This window comes from Plectropomus leopardus, chromosome 13, assembly GCF_026936395.1.
Source record: "Plectropomus leopardus strain MGB_pleo_1.0 chromosome 13, ASM2693639v1, whole genome shotgun sequence".
NCBI classification, from domain to species: domain Eukaryota; kingdom Metazoa; phylum Chordata; class Actinopteri; order Perciformes; family Serranidae; genus Plectropomus; species Plectropomus leopardus.
This window is the reverse complement of record NC_142188.1, coordinates 35,222,707-35,242,568: the sequence shown is the minus strand read 5'-3', so window position 1 is coordinate 35,242,568 and position 19,862 is coordinate 35,222,707. Positions and strand designations below refer to the sequence as shown.

Below are 19,862 nucleotides of genomic sequence, written 5' to 3'. Positions count from 1 at the left end.
ACTATACAAGTGCAGGGCCATTTACTATTTAGGAAAATGTATTAAGTATGTTTAAGTCAAAACTGTGACTCAAGTCTGACTCATGTCCATGTCAAGTGACTCGAGTCCACAGTACACACATCCGCAATAAGGTAACATTTAGACAGTAAGCTATAAGGGTGTTTGAATGTTTTTTCATTATAGGATGAACAGTGTAGAAAATTTTTTTTATACAAACCAATACCAATTTCAGGACACTGATATGAAAGAGGCCCTATTATGCTTTTTCAGAAGGCTCTGCTCCTCCCAGTTTCATTGTTTACTTAGCTTGCTGATCAATCAAAGCAGACTTAAATCTTGTCACTTCAGAATGTTGCCTCAAGTTAAATTTAAACCTTAATTGACAGTGATTCTTTTCCCTTTCTTTATATCTGCTTCTTCACCTTTCTTCCCTCTGCCTGTTCATCCTGCAAGGAGTCAACTATGTGTACCAGTTCTGTGTTGGAGCAGCAAAAGGTGTCCTCAGTCCGTTCGTCCTTCAGGAGATCATCATGGAGGCTCTGCAGAGGCTGAACCCTGCCCACATCCACGCCCACCTCCGAACACCTGCTTTCCACCAGCTAGTCCAGCGTTGCCAACAGGCCTACCTGCAGGTAACACTCCTCTCTATCTATGCTGCATTCATAAAAAAGTATATGGCAGTGGCACAGCCAGAATTCTTTCCTAGGGATGGCCAAATGTGGCCACAGTGTGTGCAAGGCCACAAATGTGGCACGACAAAACCAGAACCTCGTTTGAGTTTCATTGTTTACTTAACTTGGTGTCATCACAAGGTAAGAAATTTAGTATGCATAGAATGTGCACCTATATCACTGTGACATTTCCACACACATTCTAAGTAGTGCACCAATCACAGTAGAGTGTGTGAGAGAGAGAGCCAGCTGTGGCCAAATGTGGCCACAATGTGTGCAAGGCCACAAATGTGGCACGACACAACCAAAAGCCATTGATAAATTTCAGGAACTTGAAACTGCAGTTGCAGTATATAGGCTAGTGGAAAGTGATGTCATTATGGAGAGTTGATAAATTGTGCAATGATATACTTTGGTTTCTCCTTCAGTTAATATTACTAATTATCTAATGCACATAGACTAATATCAGTATAGTATCATTTTGAACTCTAAAACAATCCTGCTACATTCATGTTATGAATCTATTAGAGATTCAGATTCAGAAAAATCCATTGTCTGTTGTGACAAAAAAATCTTCTTAGATGGCTCAGCATGCAGTGCAAAACAAACTCAGACAAAAAAACACACAGCATGTGTTCCTAAAAACAGAAGAAATACGTAATATACAAATAGTTTAGACAGAATAAAAAGTGCAACTACTGTGTGCAAAGTGACATAGTGGCATAGTGCTTATGTAGATGTAGAGACCATTACCTTTTATTTAAGATATTTATGGCAGTGGGAATGAAGAGATTTTTATAGGTGTTTTTCTTGGCCAGGATGTCTTTATAGTGGAAGCCTAATGGTAGTACCTGAAAAGACGTATGCAGAGGTGGAGTGGGATATTTTGTAATATGACTGGCTTTCCTTTCAACTGCTTGGGTATTGACAGTGGAGTTTGGGTTTTACCAGTTATTTTACTTGTTTGGTTAATGATCTGTGAAAGCTTTGCAATGAAGTCAAACCACGATGTGATCTTAAAAGGGAGTACAAATTTAATGAGTGACTTGTACACAGCTGTTGAAAATGTCCTTTCCCCACATCAAATTCTCTAAAATTCCTCTGCAGCAACAGGCATTGTTGTGCCTTCTTGTATACTGATAGGATGTGTTGGGAGAAAGACAGAAGGCTGTCAATCTCTGTGCCTAGGTACTTAAAGGCCTCCACCTGCTCCACTGCCTGGCCATTCAGCCTCAGGCGTTCAAAGAGAGGGTGGGGGCAGTGAGATCTCATCCTTAATGTGAGAAACCAGGGCCATGTCATCTGCATATTTAAAAAGTGAAATGTCATTGTTATTGTAAGTTATATTGTTTGTGTAAATGGAAAATAAAATAGGGGATAAAACAGCCCTGGGGGACCCCAGTGTTTAAAGTCATGTTTTTGGATTTAAAACCATTGACTGCCACATACTGAGGCCCTTTCTGAAAGTCCTTTATCCATAGTATCAATGTAGAGTTGATCTGTAATGCTTGAAGGTGGTTGCAGAGGGTGTATGAATCTAAGGCTTGTTGTTGGGTTACAGCTAAACCTATTTTGATGGAATGGCAGTGTCCACACAGAAAGTCAAATAGGAGGAAATAGAGTCTGTCAGTGGGCTTAGTTCCCCTTCACAGCTTTGGAAAAATATTTCCCAATCTGTCATCTCCATGCAGCCCCTTAATGTCTCAACAGAGTCCTCATTCCAGAGTTTAATGGTTTTTATTTGTATATTGTCTGTTTACAGTTTTTGTCTGTATTTTGGTTGCAACAGAATGACATTATGGTCACAGCGGCCAAGTGGTGGGCAGGGCTTTGAGACATAGGCACCCAGTATGTTACCAAAACACAGATCCAGCATTATTGCAAGTCTGGTGCGTGATGACACATACTGCTCCAAATTTTGGAATAATGTAGTGACATCACACTTGTTAAAGTCCCCGAGCAAAAACACAGGCTTTTCGCTGCTCTGGTTTACAGCTCTGTTGTAACAATCACCAATGTGTTCTACTGCAAATGTGTTGTCAGGCCCAGGGACATATGCTAGAATAACTGTGATCTTTGTAAAGTCTCATGGTAGGTAGTACGGTCTAAATGACACATACGTGATCTCATGGTGCTTGGTGCTTGACTTTGAGGTTACTGTTGTTTACAGCCAAGTAAAGTCCGCCCCCAAATCAACTTCCGTGTTTGCCTGGGGTCTTTGTCAAAGCGTACAATGTTAAATCTGTCCGAAACAACATCGGTTATCTTATCTAATAACCATGTGTCCGTGTAGCAGATGAAGTGGTTTAAATAAGGATTCATTAATGAATTCATTTAAATTATTAATTAATTAATAAATCAATACCAAAATACATAACTTTAACTCATAATGCAACATTATGACTCAGAAACATATGAATCGGCATAAGGAGTAATGGGACTTCGGCTATCAGGAAGCTTACATTAAAAATTACAGTTTATAAAATTGTAGTACCACCCATTAAAATAGAAAGGTTGATAGCCCATTTTGATTTTTTTTGGTGGTGGGGGGGGGGCATGCAAACTTGGCTTGAGTTTGTTTCCTCCATCTCTCTCCTCCATGAACAGCTGGATCATCCTGACACCTCATGTGGGTGAGATGAGATCACCATGACAGCTCATCAGGCCTCGTTTCATTCAAAGTCTCCTGTGGCACAGTCTAGCCTGTGCCTAAATGCCGATTAAGAACCAAAGCACAAGAGAGACTGTGCAAACTCCTTTGGTTCTTAATTGGCATTTAGGCACAGGCCATTCAAAGGTTCTCCCTTTCAAGGTAGATTAACACCAGCTCACAGCATCTCAGGGCTGCAGCACAAGCAGGCATCCACCACCCCCTCACCCCACCTCCTCAAAGGAGGAGGGTAAGATGCAAAAGCCCAAAAGTCAAAAAGTGCAAAAAACCCAAAAATGTCAAAGTCCTTCGACTTCACTGGGGTACTCTTATGACAAAGGGGTGTGGTGCTTGACCGTCAAAGTGGGAAAAATACACTCCTCCCTTTTATCACTCCTACTGTTTTAATTGTCTACATCTAATTTCTTTCGAAAGTGTTGATAAAGTTCACTACAGGCACTCAAATCTTCAATGTTTGAAATCACTTTCCTTTGCTGATCAATACCAAACACTTATAAGAAAACCAAATAATTATTTGGCAGATCATTAACTAAGTAAAACAGTATTAACCACATTTAACAAACATAAAGAATATGTGTAAAAATAAGTGTAATACTACAGTGTCAAAACAATGATATAATTAAAGGTTATTAAAAATCCTATTTGAGTAAAGGTATACAAGTGTTAGCATCAAAATATAACAAAGTATGAAAGTACTTAATATGACCAAAGGTCTATCAACAAAACGAATTATTAGAAAATCACAGTTCACATGATTACAAAACGATATAGCATCTGCACACAACAGTGTGAAGGAAGGATAATTAAGCTACAGATAAAGGAGATGCAAGTCTGTATAAAATGTCTTTCCATTCATTGTGTAACATTGCTGCTGGCAGAGGGTTACAAAAGGTCACATCCATCAATACACACACACACACACACACACACACACACACATGCACAGCTTGTGTTTGTGAGTTTGGCCTCAAAATAGGCATGTAAGCAAAGTTCCAGTCTGTAGGTATGAGATCACCACACAACATTTCAAAGTACATTGTACTTTGAATATGAAAATCAGTTAATGTGGTCTTCTCTTACAGTTACGCAACAAAAGCATTGGTTACGCAACAAAAGCATAAATTGTTAGTTCCTATGATGCAGGGATCTCCTGATGTCCCCTTCAGTCTTTGCAGGAGCTCAGTTGACAGCTCCTTGCCCCAGATGAGTCTTAAGTTCACTCAAACTGTCGGTCAGGCAATAAAATCTGTTGTAATTTAGTTCTGCTTACCAGAGTCATAAGCTCAACAGGGCAGTTAGGTCCATTAGCTGACCCCGAGGCTCATCCAAGGAATCTCCAAAAGAAGTTTCCGTTTTGTTAAGGAATTTGAATGTCTTCTTATTAAGAGTTGTCCTCATCATCCACTACACAGAAGAGACGACTTTGACAGTAGTCGGAGTCGTGTTTGATGAGTGCAGAAAGTTCTGTCATTTTGTTTGGTAATGACCGCACATTAGAAAGGGTTATTGCAGCTAGTGGCAGCCTCCTACCTCGTCTCCTCATTCTGTTGTGAATTCCTCCTCTGGATCCCCTTTTCCTCCAAATGCACTTGGTGTAATAATTTCTTAGTAGAGACAGAGGTATTCCATTAAGGAGAGATGATGCGCATAGATCCAGGGAAGCAAGCTGCAGATCCAGCAGAGTCTCCTGTGGATAAGTGATACTTCCTCCATGGCATTTAATGGGATCCTGCAGTCCAGATCACAAATGTTGGTTTGAGGGAGGCAATCAGGTGCCAATATTTCGGCGTGGTTGTCATACTTGTTGCAGTTGATTTCACGCTTTTGATGAGTTTACAGAAAACACAAAACAACCATAAAAACATGCAAACACACAGAAAGCCGCACGCCACGAATAGTGCCCTGCCTACGCCATTTGGGAATTTCTGGGCGATACTGATAGTGGTGTTTAAAATAACAATAAGGCCAATAGCTGATATTGATAGTGATGCTTGGTTGTTTATGTTGTTTATTTCATTTTCTTGTTTTTTATTTTCTCTTTTGTGCCATGGAAACAAAGCAATCGACATTATGAAAAAAATACTGAACAATTTTAAAGTCTTTGGTCATGAGTCTCCTCATGTCTGTTTTGACTACTTGCCAACTCCCTGAACCATACAGCAGAATAGACTTGACATTACTGTTATATAACAGCATCTTGATTTCAAGGCTGTATTGTTTGGATCTCCAGATGGAACAGAGTTGGGAGAAGGCAACCTGAGCCTTTCCTTGCCTTGCTTTGATGTCTTTTTGGGTCCTGCTGTCCTTACTGATAAGGCTGCCCAGGTAGGGACTCAAGAAGTTCCTTATCACAAGAATGGGTGCTGTGGGGCTGGTGTTTACACACATAACCTTTGTCTTGGAGGTGTTGATGTTGAGTCTGACCTGTCTGGCAAAGTTGTTGAGCCTGTCATATTTAGCTCGTAGGTTGGGTTGGTTGGTTGAAAGGAGAGTGAGATCATCTGCGAAGTCAACACAAAGATGTGTTAATGTCAGCCTTCCGCATCTCAGCATGTATAGCGTCTACTACACTACTTGAAGAACATATGAGAATTTAACAGTTGTTTACAACAATCTGTACAGCAGTAAACATCTCACTACAAAACATCTCTACACTTGTACACCTACACATTTCCTGTTCAGGCATAGGGAGATGACATCCCTATTCTAAATCCCAACCACAGAGCTCTATTTAGTTGAGCACGTCAGCCCGATTAGAGTCTGTGAACAAATCAGGGATGTGTGCAGCAATCCGGAAACATGCAGCTACCTGACACAATTTTATTCCACTCAGGAATAATAAAGCTCTGCGACTTAAACACATTTTGTGTCATACATCCAAAGCTCTCACTTCTGTGTTTTAACTATTCAGCCTAATCTATATTTAAAAGGCAGCAAACCCCTTATCAAGATATTCATAAATACAACCCCTATTCCAAAAAACTTGGGGCAATGTGTTCAATGTAAATAAAAACAGAACACAATGATTTGCAAATCCTCTTTGACATATGTTTATTTGAATACAGTACGACAGAATATTTAATTCTCAGTTGTTAAGTTGTAGCATGATCAAAAAAACACCTATAACACTCCACAGGTAAACAGGTTATTTGGTAACGGGTGATATTAGCATGATTGGGTATGAACAGGGCATCCTCGGTTGGCTTGGTTGATCAGTCAATCAAGTCTCAGACTTGGTGTCCTCAGAGCTGAAGACGAAAAGAACCATCCAGATTGGGGATGGGGATTGTTAATTTTTATTGATATTAATACCATTATCATGACTCCTAAACTATCTGAGTCTTTATCGATCCCACTATCGATATATTTCTATTATTTGGTGGAAAGATGAGGCGACAATATGTTTTTGGCAGAACTAGTTTTGCTTTTATTGCAAAACTGTATTAGTCAAGTTTCACACCAGAAACTACTTTTTCTTTTTCTTGACGTCAAATTTCAAAACATCATGATGACGTTTTATTTACCATTGCATAATAGTCATTTTATTGAGCCAACCTTGAACACATCACAATGAAATCTTATGCAACGTTATATATTTTTATATTTATTTTGGGTATGTTTCCCACCGCTGCTTTGAGTGGATTATGATGAAGACACTGCTGGCTGTGGCAGCAGCAGCTGACAGAGTTGATGGAGTTTTTTTCAACCTGAAGAAAGTCGAAGGTTCTGCATTTAGCTTATGATGCAAAGTGTTGATGTACTTGGCCATGGAGGTTGTGTTCCCTCATGCAAGAAATCATTTTGCAACATAAATTGCATTTCGCTTCCTTCTTATCTTTTGCTTTGGTAAAATGCAGCCAAACTTTATCTATCCTCGTAAGCAACTGACAACCAGATTTCTTTGCTTAGTTGGCTGGCAATTCAATTGTATTCAAAAACTTAATTGGACACGATGTATGTGGACGAGTGATTGTATTTAAATGACATGACTCAACTAGAAATGTAATGTTACATTATAGGATCCACTGGACATGACAGCAGTATTGATAAAATCATGATTGATTTTCGAGTTTTGAAAAAAGCAGAACCAGGTCCTTAATAGAACAGGGTTTCGATCTCCATGAGTGGCACATTATGGAGCACAAAATACGACAACGGAGACCCCATTGAGACACTGAAGTTGTTATCAAGCAAGAACAAGAAAGAAGTTAAAACAAATTCTTAAACCTCTCTGCCTTTCCCTCCCAATCGTGGCACACGCCAGTGGTGCCCCCTCTCACCTCTACTCTTTGTGCTAGCTATAGAGCCCCTGTCTATAGCTCTGAAATGTTCCACTTTGTTCTCAGGCATACACAGAGAATGTATTGAACACAGATTGGCATGGTATGCAGATTACCTGTTACTATACGTACAAGATCCAGTAAACTGTGTTCATCAAATAGTGAATCTGTTTAAGACCTTCAGAGTATTTTTAGGTTACAAACTAAATACAAACTAAGAATGTTTGTTATCCTGTCAATCAGTTGGCCAAATTTATCCTCCCAGGAGCACTACCTTTCACCTATCTCTCAGTTGCTTTAAATATTTAGGTGTCAACATCTCGCATTCTCTTTATGAGAATAATTTGATGACATTGACTGAACAGATTAAACTGGACCCTCAAAGATGGTACATGTTACCTCTCGCCTGTGCGCCAAATTGAAATGTTAAAAATGAACGTTCTACTTCGAATCCTATTTCTTTGTCAGACTCTTCCTCTTTTTCTCCCCAGGTCTTTTCTTAATGCCATTATAGTATTTATTTGGGGTGGTAAGCCCCATAGGATTCAAAAAGGGCCAAACAAGGCTTGGCCTTACCCAACGTGTTGCTGTATTACTGGGTCACCAACCTCCAGAAACATAAGAAATTGTGTCATTCCCCTGACATCGATTTGTGTATCATAGAAGCCAACTCTTCTCTTCCTGCATTACATTTTGCTCCTTTCTTAGTATTTCCTTCCTGACACACTAGTGACCCTGTTGTAGTTTCCTCACTCAAAATCTGGAAACAGTTTAAACAACATGTTGGATTAAAAGTTACTTCTGTTTTCACTCCAATTTGCAGCAATCACTTATTTCTACCCTCTACTCTTGATCCAGCTTTTAGGTTATGGAAGAAGAGGGGGCTTGTTTCCTTTAATGACTTCTACTTTTATGAATTGTTTGGAAGTTTTAAAAATGTCGTAACGAAATTCAGCTTACCAAATCAGGATCTGTTTTGATACTTCCAATTATGCAACTTCACAAGAGCTCATTTTACATCCCTTCCTTAGACACTTGAGAAAACGGTCAGAGGATATAATGACGTCCCTACAAGAAAAACAATATTTCGTCTATTTATAATCATCTTCTCTTCTCTGACAAAGGAAAAGGGAACTGTGGTTCAAGTTAGATGAAAACTGGTGGAGGGATGCACTGCTCAGGATCAACTCAACTTGCACACGTGCTCCGATGAGCCTTATTCAACTCAAAGTTGTTTACAGGATCCTTCATACCAAGGCCAAGCTTAAGGGTGATTTCTGTATCAAGTGCTTTCTCTCTGTCTCCAGTAGATCGCACACATGCATTTTTCTCTTGCTCAAAGCTTATCCCTTTTTGGGCGTCTTTTTTTGACACCCTCTCTAACCGTGCGTACCCACCAAACGCGATAAAAATTATTTCATCGCGCCTCAAATGAAATCGCGTCGCGCCGGACGCTCCAGTTTTGACGCCGCATAAAAAACCCCAAATGGGACTCGACACGCGAAATCGCGCCGCGCGTTGAGCCTGCCCAAACAACAACATTTCTTCCGCCATTTCATTCTCTCGTTGACGATCGCTGCACCGCATCTGCTCTGGAGAAGTTCCCAGCGTCGTCTGCGGGCTAGGCGCCGACGTCGGTTCTGGGTGCATGCTACCCTACGGAGGCGGCGTGAGCTCGGCGAGTTCCAGCGTCTCCTGCAACAAGGGACAGGAACTGTCGTACAGCTCTGGGTGAGCGGTGACGGCGACGATAAGCTGCTCCTCCATTGTTTCTGGCGGTTTGATTAGATTTTGCGAGGGAACACCAGGACGTCCATACGTCAGCACGTCGATGACGATCTCAACGCTGATAGGCTGTCGCGGCGCGTCTTCACGCGACGACGCCGCAAAAGTTCAATTATTTCAACTCGAGCGTTGGACGCGAGGCGTTGGCCGCGCAATCGCGTCCATCGCGTCGCCCGGCAAAATGAGGCGTCAAATCGCGTCTTTGCATTGACTTTGTATGTAATCTTGAGGCGCGATCATTTTTAATCGCGTTTGGTGGGTACGCACCGTAAAGCACTTGAGATTCCCCTAACCCCATGACCCCTAATTGCTATTTTTTTGGTGTGTCTCCTCTTGAATGCAGGTTTACCAAATACTAAGCTGACCTTGTTGCATTCATTTCACTCATAGCTAAACATTGTATATTGTTACAGTGGAACAGCTCCACCCCCCCCCCGGCACAACTTCTTGATTAAAGGACTTGATGTCCTTTTTACACTTACAAAAAATTTTAGGCGGTGTCCCTGGAGTGGAGGGTGAGCAATATGTTGCTTCTTGAATAGTTTTGGGTAAAAATAATAGCATTTTGACAAAAATGTCAAGTCTGTTTAATAAACTTTTTTTTTAAAGAACAAGAAAGAATTTAACTTTTAAAACTTTTTTGGAACCTCTGTTCAATAGAATATGGGTCAAAAGAGGTTTGCAAATCATTGCATCCTGTTCTGTGTATGTTTTGAATGGTGTCACAAATTATGAACGCGAAGGAAATGCACAAAGTAACCTTTGCAAGTTATAGGCTGAATGATCAGCTCTCATTTAAATGAATAGGAATCCATGTTTGTCTATCATATAATACATTTTTATTGGCCCATTCAGTGCTGCTCTATCTCAGTGCTATCTGATCTCTGAATTGTCCTCATCCAGGCGCTCTGTACAATCACACCTCCCTCTCTTTTTCTGCAGTATATCCACCACCGGCTCATCCACCTGACGCCTGCTGACTATGATGACTTTGTCAACATTATTCGCAGTGCTCGAGGTGCTTTCTGCCTGACGCCGGTGGGTATGATGCAATTTAACGACGTGCTGCAGAACCTGAAGAGAGGCAAGCAGACCAAGGAGCTATGGCAGCGCATCTCCCTGGAGATGGCGACCTTCTCCCCCTGAGCAGCACGCTCATGGGGGAGACTGTATTGGGCCTGGATTGAGTCCCATCCAGCAACCACTCAGCCTCCAACATTACTACTGCCATTGCACTGAGTGGGCTGTGCTCAAGCTGTCAGGTTCTGTCTGGGACCCTGCTCTGTGCTATGTGGACTCAAACAAACACAGCACACAGGCAGTACAGTCAGCTCTCGTACCCCCAACTCCCACAGACTTTCTTTTTTATCTGTGTCTGTCCACCATGGTTCATGTTTGTGTAACTGTGGAGTTCAAATGTCCTTCCTTTCTTCATCTAACTCGCCTCTTCCATTTACCTTCAACAAAAGACATTGAGTGTGATCTCTCAATCACCATCCTCACTTCATTTCCAGTATTTTGTAGTTTTTTTAGTTTTGTTCTAATGAAACCACTGAGTGCAAGTGTGAATTTTCATGCTGCAACATTCCTGTCCAGAGTGGTAGTTGCTGTGAGACCTCTATCACCAAAAGCTTATCACTATGGATCTGAATCTTTGCAGTGTGAAAGAAAAGGAAGTTTTGCAAGGAAAAAAAGGGTTTAATATGAGAAATTATATTGTGAGTACGGGTGAGGATTTTTCAGTATTTTGTTTAATATTTTTTGATACTCTGTATAGAATATTACATGTATGCAGAAAGGAACAGAAATAGAATGAGAGAATGTGCTGTTGTTGTGTGGGATCCGCATTTACATTTCAGCCTGCCCGGGGATTGATGTGAAAACAGCTCCAGACCAAACCAGAGGCCAGTTAACCACAGCCAGGGCCAAACAGGGCCATCCAGGATCACTCTCCTGTACATACTTGGGCACAGAATGTGTGCAGGGTGTGTATATATATATATATATATATATATATATATATATATATATATATATACAGATAGACAGATAGATAGATAGATAGATAGATAGATAGATAGATAGATAGATACTCTAGGAAGGACTAACTTTGGCGGACACCTCCAAAGGTCACTACTTCAGAATCCAGAAGTTTATTACAGTTGCCCCTGAAATGAGACGCAGCCATGGTTTGGCTCTCCCTGCTTGAGTCCAAACACTCACCCACACCTGTCAAAAATTAGATAAGAGTGTTTGAATGACTCCTCTTTTTAATGTGGTTAGCTCATAGACATGGTGCTGTTAAATGTTCCATCTCTGTCCAGGCAGCTGCTGTGGTTCTTAGCCTGCCTCTCTGATTGGCCCTGGACCACAAAGGTGAAGGTGACTTAGTAGAAAATGTACTGTGATATTTTTGTATTCCTCAAAAAGTGTAGCTTGATTGAAAATCTGTATGTGCTGATTGCAAAAGGTTATTATTTAGAGTGAAAAAAAGGTAAAAGCAATACTAAAAGTGTAGAGTTTACTTAATAAAGATAATTCAAAACACTAACTTGCTGTGGCTGATGTGTGGGATTCAGTGGGAGTTCTCACTCTCTCTCTCTCTGTCGGGGTCAACAGGTCAAACCTGTTTCTGGTCCTGGGGCTGCCTGCATGCTCACAGATCATCAGTCAGTTAGGAGCATAATAGCTAAAGCTGTCATTTCTGTCCTTAAGCACTTAGAAACAACTTGTTTTTATGTCAGAAATGTGCAAAACTGGAAAACTAGTAGGACAACATAGTTTGATTAGATTTTCTTCAAGAATTATGTCTACACACAGCAGATTCTCAATGTGAGTTTATATATCAGGCTCCTCCTATATTCCTCCCATTTATACCTGCACAGATGTGCACAGAAACTTGCTCCTGCTCTGCTTCCTGTTGGTTCACTGTTTAAGCATATTGCATGGTGGCTGACAAGGGTAAACGCGCTGCATATAGAGAAATGCGTTGCATATACCAAAACGAGTGTATATACAGAAACGCACTGCAAATACAAAAACAAATGCTTAAGGACAACGGCACAAATATAGAAACGTGCTGCAAATACAGAAACACACTCTATATATGAAAACAAATGTAAAAAGGAGAAGCTGCATATCCACTCACACAGTGGAAGTGGATATGCTAAGTGGATATATTGACAGATTTGATCTCATTTCTTCATGAATGAAATGCTGTCAAAACACAAACAATGCCTCATTCTAATCGCAGTTTGTCTAAAAACAAGCTATAACCTCATTTTCATCCAAAATATCTGTCCACCAAGCCGGACAATTTACATTGGTCATTGGGCTGTCAGACGAGTGCTTAGGGACCATATATAAAGTGCAACAATGGAGCGCGAAAACATTCAATAACCTAATTTTTATACAGTGCAATAGCACCAAATTTACCTCACACATCAATGGTCTACTTATTAGGACTGGCTCAGGTGTCCTGGACCAGCCTATAGTTACAGTTAGTTATAGTACATAGGTTTAATCTGCCGGGGGACTTTCTATGATATGCTGAGCTTCTTTTCCTTCTCTTACTCCTGCCACCTGAAAATCACACTTCTGTTTACTGCATTACGCTTACTGCTTTGTTAAGCCTTGTATCTGTGATAGCTGTTTGTTAGCTTAGCTTAGCCTCAGTAGTTTAGCTTAGCCTTGCATCTGTATTAGCCATGTGGGACTGTCACTACCTGGGGCTCGCAATTACATAGCCTGGGTCTGTTGAACTGCCCTACACTAATCCCGTTGCCTCTCCAGAGCATTCCTTCTCCCTTGTTTCCTAGTTTTCCCAGATCCTGACCGCAACCTTGGCTTTGCCTGATCGTGGTGATAGCTGTGCTGACGCTGTGACCCTGCCTTTGGTTGTGCTCATGCTGTGGCTGCACTGATACTATACCCCCTGCTCGCCCTGATCGTGGCCTTGGTCCTGGTTCCGCCGATGCCGTGACCATGCCTTACCTCCCTATCAATATATGCATGACGCTCTTATCGACACCCACAATATCATCTTAGCGTGCATTCAATAATTTCACACCTATCGTTATTGTATGACATGCGTCTGTTTCCATTATTGCTGTGCCTCTCTCCCCCTTCCCTCTTTCCTTTTTACCACAATTGTATTTCATTGTTATTTACGACATCTATTGCACGTCTGTCCGTCCTGGAAGAGGGATCCCTCATCATCCTCTGCCACTCTTTTTCAGGAGTTTTAACTAAATAACATGTTATTATAATCATTAGGAGTGATGGACAAAACTTCAAAATAAACACCCAATTTTAAATAAACCATAATTTTCCTGTAATGTGAACTAGAATCTGTTTTTCACTGTGAACTTGTCAAATGAAAAAGATCTAAGCATCGACACTCAATACACAGCATGGAATTAACCTCATGGTGACTAATTGGACACCCTTTTAGAAACTTCCTTTATCCCAAGGTGCTGTGCTTTGCTGATGGCCATAATATATGCTCTAAATCTGAGCTATCTTAAATAAGTAAAGTAAGTAAAAGTACTTTTGAAGTGTCCTTAAAACCTTCCTTGAGCCTGTTGACCTGTATTCAGTGACAAAGTAATGAATCCCAAGACCAATATTTTCTGAAGAATCTGCTTGTTTCACAGCACTATCAAATCATTGTTTTGAATGTTGAAGTCCACTGGAGAGGTGACAGAACTGATAATGTAAAGGAAATGTGAACACAAGACAAAAGAGACTGTTTCTCTGTCAAGTTGCTTTGGATATGTCTCACAATCTTTGTCTTGTTGACGAAACTAGGATAATGATTTAAAGAATACATATTTTAGCCCACAGTAGCACTGCTATAAGGGCTAGATACAGAGAATGCAGTTTTTGTGTTTTGGAAATGAATGTTGTAATACTACCCTTACAACTAAATCAGTATTTTACACCATGCCAGCATATAATCCTCAAGGAGGTGTACTGGTGAATGAGCAGGTATTCTGTCGATCATTAAATCTTTCATACTGTTTTAAATACTGTTTGCTGTTTGCTCTTCCAAATCTTCAAACAGATCTTGGCTGTGCTTCATCTGTGTTCATCACAACAACACCTTCTTGAATGTTTCCCTTTACCATGTGCCGTTGCTGTCTGACAGTGATGTTATGGAGATACACTTTCCTCCAACGGCTCCATGACTGCTCCGCCAGGTACTGCACTTGACGCCATCTTTTTTGTCCATATATATCCTCTCTGACAAACTTGCCTTGGGGAGGTGGTGCAGTGGTGGCCTTCATGGTGATGAAGTGGTTAGGAGTGAGAAAGATATCAAGATGATACAGCTTGCTGTTACTAGGTAACAGATTCCTTTTGCTTAGTATCTTTATTTCATCCTCATATGCTTGTGTTCTGCATCTTGTTGTTCACTTACTGTGGAGTATGCATTTAATTTATCTTTCAGAAGTCGCCATTACAGACGTGCTACAGTGCTGACAGCCTGAGACCAGGATGAAAACTTTACCAGGTGCTCTGAGAGACTCACTTTTTCAACAGTCCTTGTTTGTAATATTTGACCTTTTCTTACTTCTGCATTTTCTGCACTTCTAAATGCATTTTTCACAGCTTCTAGAAAAAAAAGTGGTCTTTTTGATGAAACTCGCCTCTATTCAACTTCAGATTAATCAAGAATGGAACAAGGTGTAAACAAAGGGTTTTTTTTCCATGACAAAAAAGAGAGTTTCTTCTTTCATTTGAGCCATTTGGTGTTTTCAGAGTCTTTGTACAAAATATTCTATGGGTCTTGAAAGATGACTCAAAATGGCCAGAAAAGCTGACACAAGCCACTTTCCATTATATAATAGGGCTGGCACTCAAAGAGTTAACAGACTATCTACCACAGTCCTTTAAAGTAGCTGTGATTATACTATTACTACTATAATACTATTCTAAAAAAGCCCACTCTCAGTCCAGAGGTTTTAGCAAACTATATACTGATATCTGGTCTCCCCTTTATCTCTAAAATCCTTGAGAAAGTAGTTGCTAATCAGCTCTGTGACTTTCTCCATTAAAATAATTTATTTGAGGATTTTCAGTCAGGATTTGGAGTGCTTCATAGTACTGAGATGACATTAGTAAAAATTAATAATGACTTATTGATCACCTCTGATAAAGGACTTGTCTCTGTACTAATTTTATTAGATCTCAATGCTGCATTTGACACGAATGACCTTACTGCACAGACTGGAACACCTGATAAGCCTTAAAGGAAAGCTTTAAAGCTGGTTTAAATCTTTCTTAAATCTCTTATCAGATCATTCTCAGATCTTTCAAATTAATAATCAATCCTTCATGCATACTGAAGTCTGTTTTGGAGTACCACAAGGTTCTGTGCTTGGACCAAAACTTTTCACTTTACTTCCCTTAAGCAACATTATTAGAAATAACTCTGTATATTTCCATTGTTATGCGGATGATATGCAACTGTTCTTATTGATGAAGCCAGATGAAACTGATCAGTTATCTAGAGAAAAGTGTGTGTTTAGAACATAAAAGTCTGGATAGGCTGCAATTTCTTGATGTTAAATTCAGACAAAACTAAAGTTATTGTACTTGGCCCCAAACATCTCAGAACCTCTTTTTCTAAGAATATATTTTTTTCTAGATGGCATTGTGTTGGCCTTCAGCGTATCCATAAGGAATCTCTGAGTTAAATTTCATTGAGATTTATCTGTTGCCTCTCATATAAAACAAACTTCAAGGACACCATTGTTTCACTTGCTTAATATTGCAAAAATTAGGGATATCCTGTCTCAAACAGATGTGGAAAATGATTGGCTTCTAGGCTGGATTATTGTAATTCCCTAATATCAGGTTGCCCCAACAAGTCTCTACAGACTCTTCAACTGGTCCAGAATGCTGCAGCACGTGTACTAAGGGGAACCAAGAAAAGGGATTATATTTCTCCTGTTTTAACTTCTTTGCACTGGCTCCCTGTAAAGTTCAGAAATTAATTTTAATTTCTTTTCCTTACCATCAAAGCTCTAAATGAGCAGGCTCCATCATATCTTTCAGAGTTTATAGTTCCCTATTCAAGAGCACTGTGTTCTGAAACTACAGGGTTACTTATGGTTCCTACCATCTCCAAAAGTAGGATACAAGCCAGACCCTTCAGCTACCACGCTCCTCTTTTGTGGAGCCATCTTCCAGCATCTTCCGGGAGGTAGACACCATTTCCACATATAGGAGTAGACTAAGACTTTCCTCTTTGATAAAGCTTACAGTTAGAGCTGGCTCAAGCCTGCCTTGGACCGGCCCTTCGTTAGGCTGACATATGTTTAGTCTGCCAGGGGACCTCCTATTATATACTGAGCTCCTTTCTCCTTCTCTCTCTGTCTTCATCTGCAGACACTCATGTCCTATTACTGCATATCACTAACTCAGCTTCTTCTCCTGAGTGTTTGCACTCCCTCATTTTGTAGATTTTCCATGGCTGTGCCTGGATCATGGTCATGGTTGTGCTGATGCTTTGGTCCTGCATTTGGCTGCGCCTGGATCGTGGTTGTACTGATGCTGTGTTACTACCTCTGGCTCAGCTTGGATCATGGTCATGGTTGTGCTGGTGCTGTGGTCCTGTCTGTGGCTGCACCTGTGTTGTGAGTCTAGGTTGCACTAAAGCTGTGACCGTACTCGACACCAGCTTCCACTTCTACTGACATTATTATTAGCCATGCCTCTACTATAAATATACACAACTGTAGATGATAAAATTATATATTGAAAAGAGAAAGAAAGGGAGGAAGACAGAGGAAGAGAGACGCACAGCATCAATACTGGTAACAATAACATAACATATAACAATAGTGGTAGACATAAAAATAATACATGTAATTTATGATAGCATGTAAAATATTGCATTACATGATAGCACATACTATACTGCACTACATGATAGCATGTAATACATTTCATGCTATCATAAATGACATTTATTATTGTTATGTCTTCTACTATTGTAACCATTATTGTTGCTGTGCATCTCTCTTCTTCTCTCTTACTCCCTCTCTTTCTCTTTCCTATATATCATTTTGTCATCTTCTGTAATTTAATTGTTTCTTTACTTGACTTTACCTGTTCTCCTGCCTGTTTGCGACATTGCATGGACACACCAATAAAACAACCCTCACACATACACACACACACACACACACAAAGGCTTACAGAAAGGCAGTCTTGTGCAGCGGGTTCACTGGCAGTGGGAATGCAGTATTTAGCAGTTTTACCCATGTTTGAAAAACCTGTGTGCATGCGCTAATTTTGGTGTGAAAGCAGTAAATGCAAGCTTTTGTGTGTGTGGGTGGGTTGTTTTGTGGGTGTGTCCATGTAACATCACAGACAGGCAGGAAAAAAGGAAACAGTATATAGTGGCAGGAACAGAGGTCTCTGAAAAGTTTTCAGTGGTTTCTTATTCAGTTTCTCTTTCAAACTCTGTATTTGGATTGGAGTTTTAGCGCTGCTTAAGAAGAGACGTGTGGTAATTAGTGACAGCGGGTCATTACGTTGCACTGGTTAAGGAGCTGAAATTGCCGTGTTCACTGGGGTGTTGTGTTCCCATCAATGCTAATGATGGGCGGAGGCAAAAAAAGACCCTTGTCTACTGCAGAGTCATTTTAAATGGCTGTGAATGCCGAGCTTACACATTCTCATTGCATTAAAAAGTCAGTTATCATTAACAGAAGATTTTTTTAGAATATGCTTACGAATACTAATGGTTTCTTTTTCTTTTCATGTTTTTGTCAAAAAAAAGCACCCACGAGCCTCTGTATTGTCCCTGTCTATTTTCAGGAAATGGCCTGCCTCTACACCTGGCGCAAATGGCACTTGATAACAATGTAAAGTGAGGAGTGTCTGTAGAGCTGAGCCTGTGGTGAAAGCTTAAAAAAACATGTCTGAGTACCAGAAATGAAAAGACACAGGAGAGAGAAAAATTCCTCACAAAGGTGGGCCACTGTGAGTGGTGGAAATTAACCTGTTTAGTTCATGGTGAATGAGCTACATCTGCTCCTGTAACATTAGTTATAATATCTTCACAGAAAATTATGCTTCTCTTAAAGGTGCCATTTGATCAATATAGCCAAACTATAAGCAAACGATTCATACTAACTCATACTAAACCCTGTCCCTGCTTGGTATCAGGCCAAAGTACAGATGCAGCTTCACCCTCAGCAGCTCTGTCTCCCAAAACACCTCCACCAATGACCCAGTCCAACTCCCAACTGAAGAAGGAGGTGAGCAAATGACATGTCAGCTGATGGTAGCTCAGAGTTTGGTTATGATGTTCTTACCACTGGTGAATTAAGTACTCTGATTTTTTACTTAAGTAAAAGTAGAATTACCAGTCTAAAAATACTGGCTGAATATAAAAGTCCTAGATTCAAATGTTACTAAAGTAAAAGTTCAGAAGTTAAATCAGCAAAATGTATTAATAGTATCAAAAGTAAAAGTAGTGGGGGTGCCTGGTGGCTCAGGGCGCCGCATGTAGGTACAGAGGCTGTGTCCTCACCGCAGTGGCCGTAGGCTCAACAACTATGGCTGTGGTTCTTTGCTGCATGTCATCTCTTCTCTCTCCCCCCTCACACTCTATCTGTCCTATCAAATAAAGGCATTGAAAAAGCCCCCCCAAATATATATCATAACAACAGAAATATTATTTCAAAGATCATCACACAAGCTCTTTAGGTTATCGTAGAATATCATGTGATTCTTTTTGCATGTAAGAGTAATTCTGTGTTGTACGTTGTCAATGTGGAGTAAATTTTAGATACTTAAAATATGACTGGGCAGTATCATATCATATCATATCATATCATATCATATCATATCATATCATATCATATACAATATACAATACATATACATACAAAGTATTTTTTCTGGCAAATCATTCAAAGGTGTATACATTTTTTTTTGCACTGACAAAAAAAACCCAAAAAACGCCTCACTGTGGAGTCACTGAAGAGCAGAACAGGCTTTGAGAGCTAAATCCTGATTTGCCTGCAGTCAGTTTCAAATCTGATCTGACTCTTTTCTTTGCAATGGTTTTGGCTGCCGTCTCATCCCATCCCATACATACTTAACGATGAATAAATATCCTAGTATGACTTAGATCTGAAAAGTGACACTTCAAAGTCGATTTCTGGCACAAACCATTCGAAAGTGTATGAAGTTTGTTTGCACTGCACATCTGTGATACTTAAAAAAAACACTTCACTGTTGCTTCAGGGGTTAACTATCAGTAATATGAGGTAAAATAAGATGTGAGTCAAAATAACCATTGACATTCCTTTAATCATACCTGGGTAGCAGAGAGTATACTGTCGTCTTTTAGATTTTGGTGCGTGAAAATAATTTTTATATTCATAATTTCGAGGATGAAATTTCAGCCCTCCCCCGGTCAACCACATTTGG

General features: G+C 40.2%; 1 protein-coding gene across 1 annotated transcript in view; it reads left to right on the top strand.

The window, feature by feature from the left end:
- The window catches only part of zswim8 (zinc finger, SWIM-type containing 8), a 67,838-nt gene extending 55,880 nt beyond the window's left edge, over window positions 1–11,958 (top strand). Inside the window, exons 16-17 of the mRNA XM_088086779.1 lie at window positions 454–632; window positions 10,350–11,958. Of these exons, the coding sequence (XP_087942905.1) occupies window positions 454–632; window positions 10,350–10,553 (383 nt within the window). The 3' untranslated portion in view covers window positions 10,554–11,958. The remainder of the gene's footprint in view (window positions 1–453; window positions 633–10,349) is intronic.
- Window positions 11,959–19,862: the final 7,904 nt, after the last annotated feature.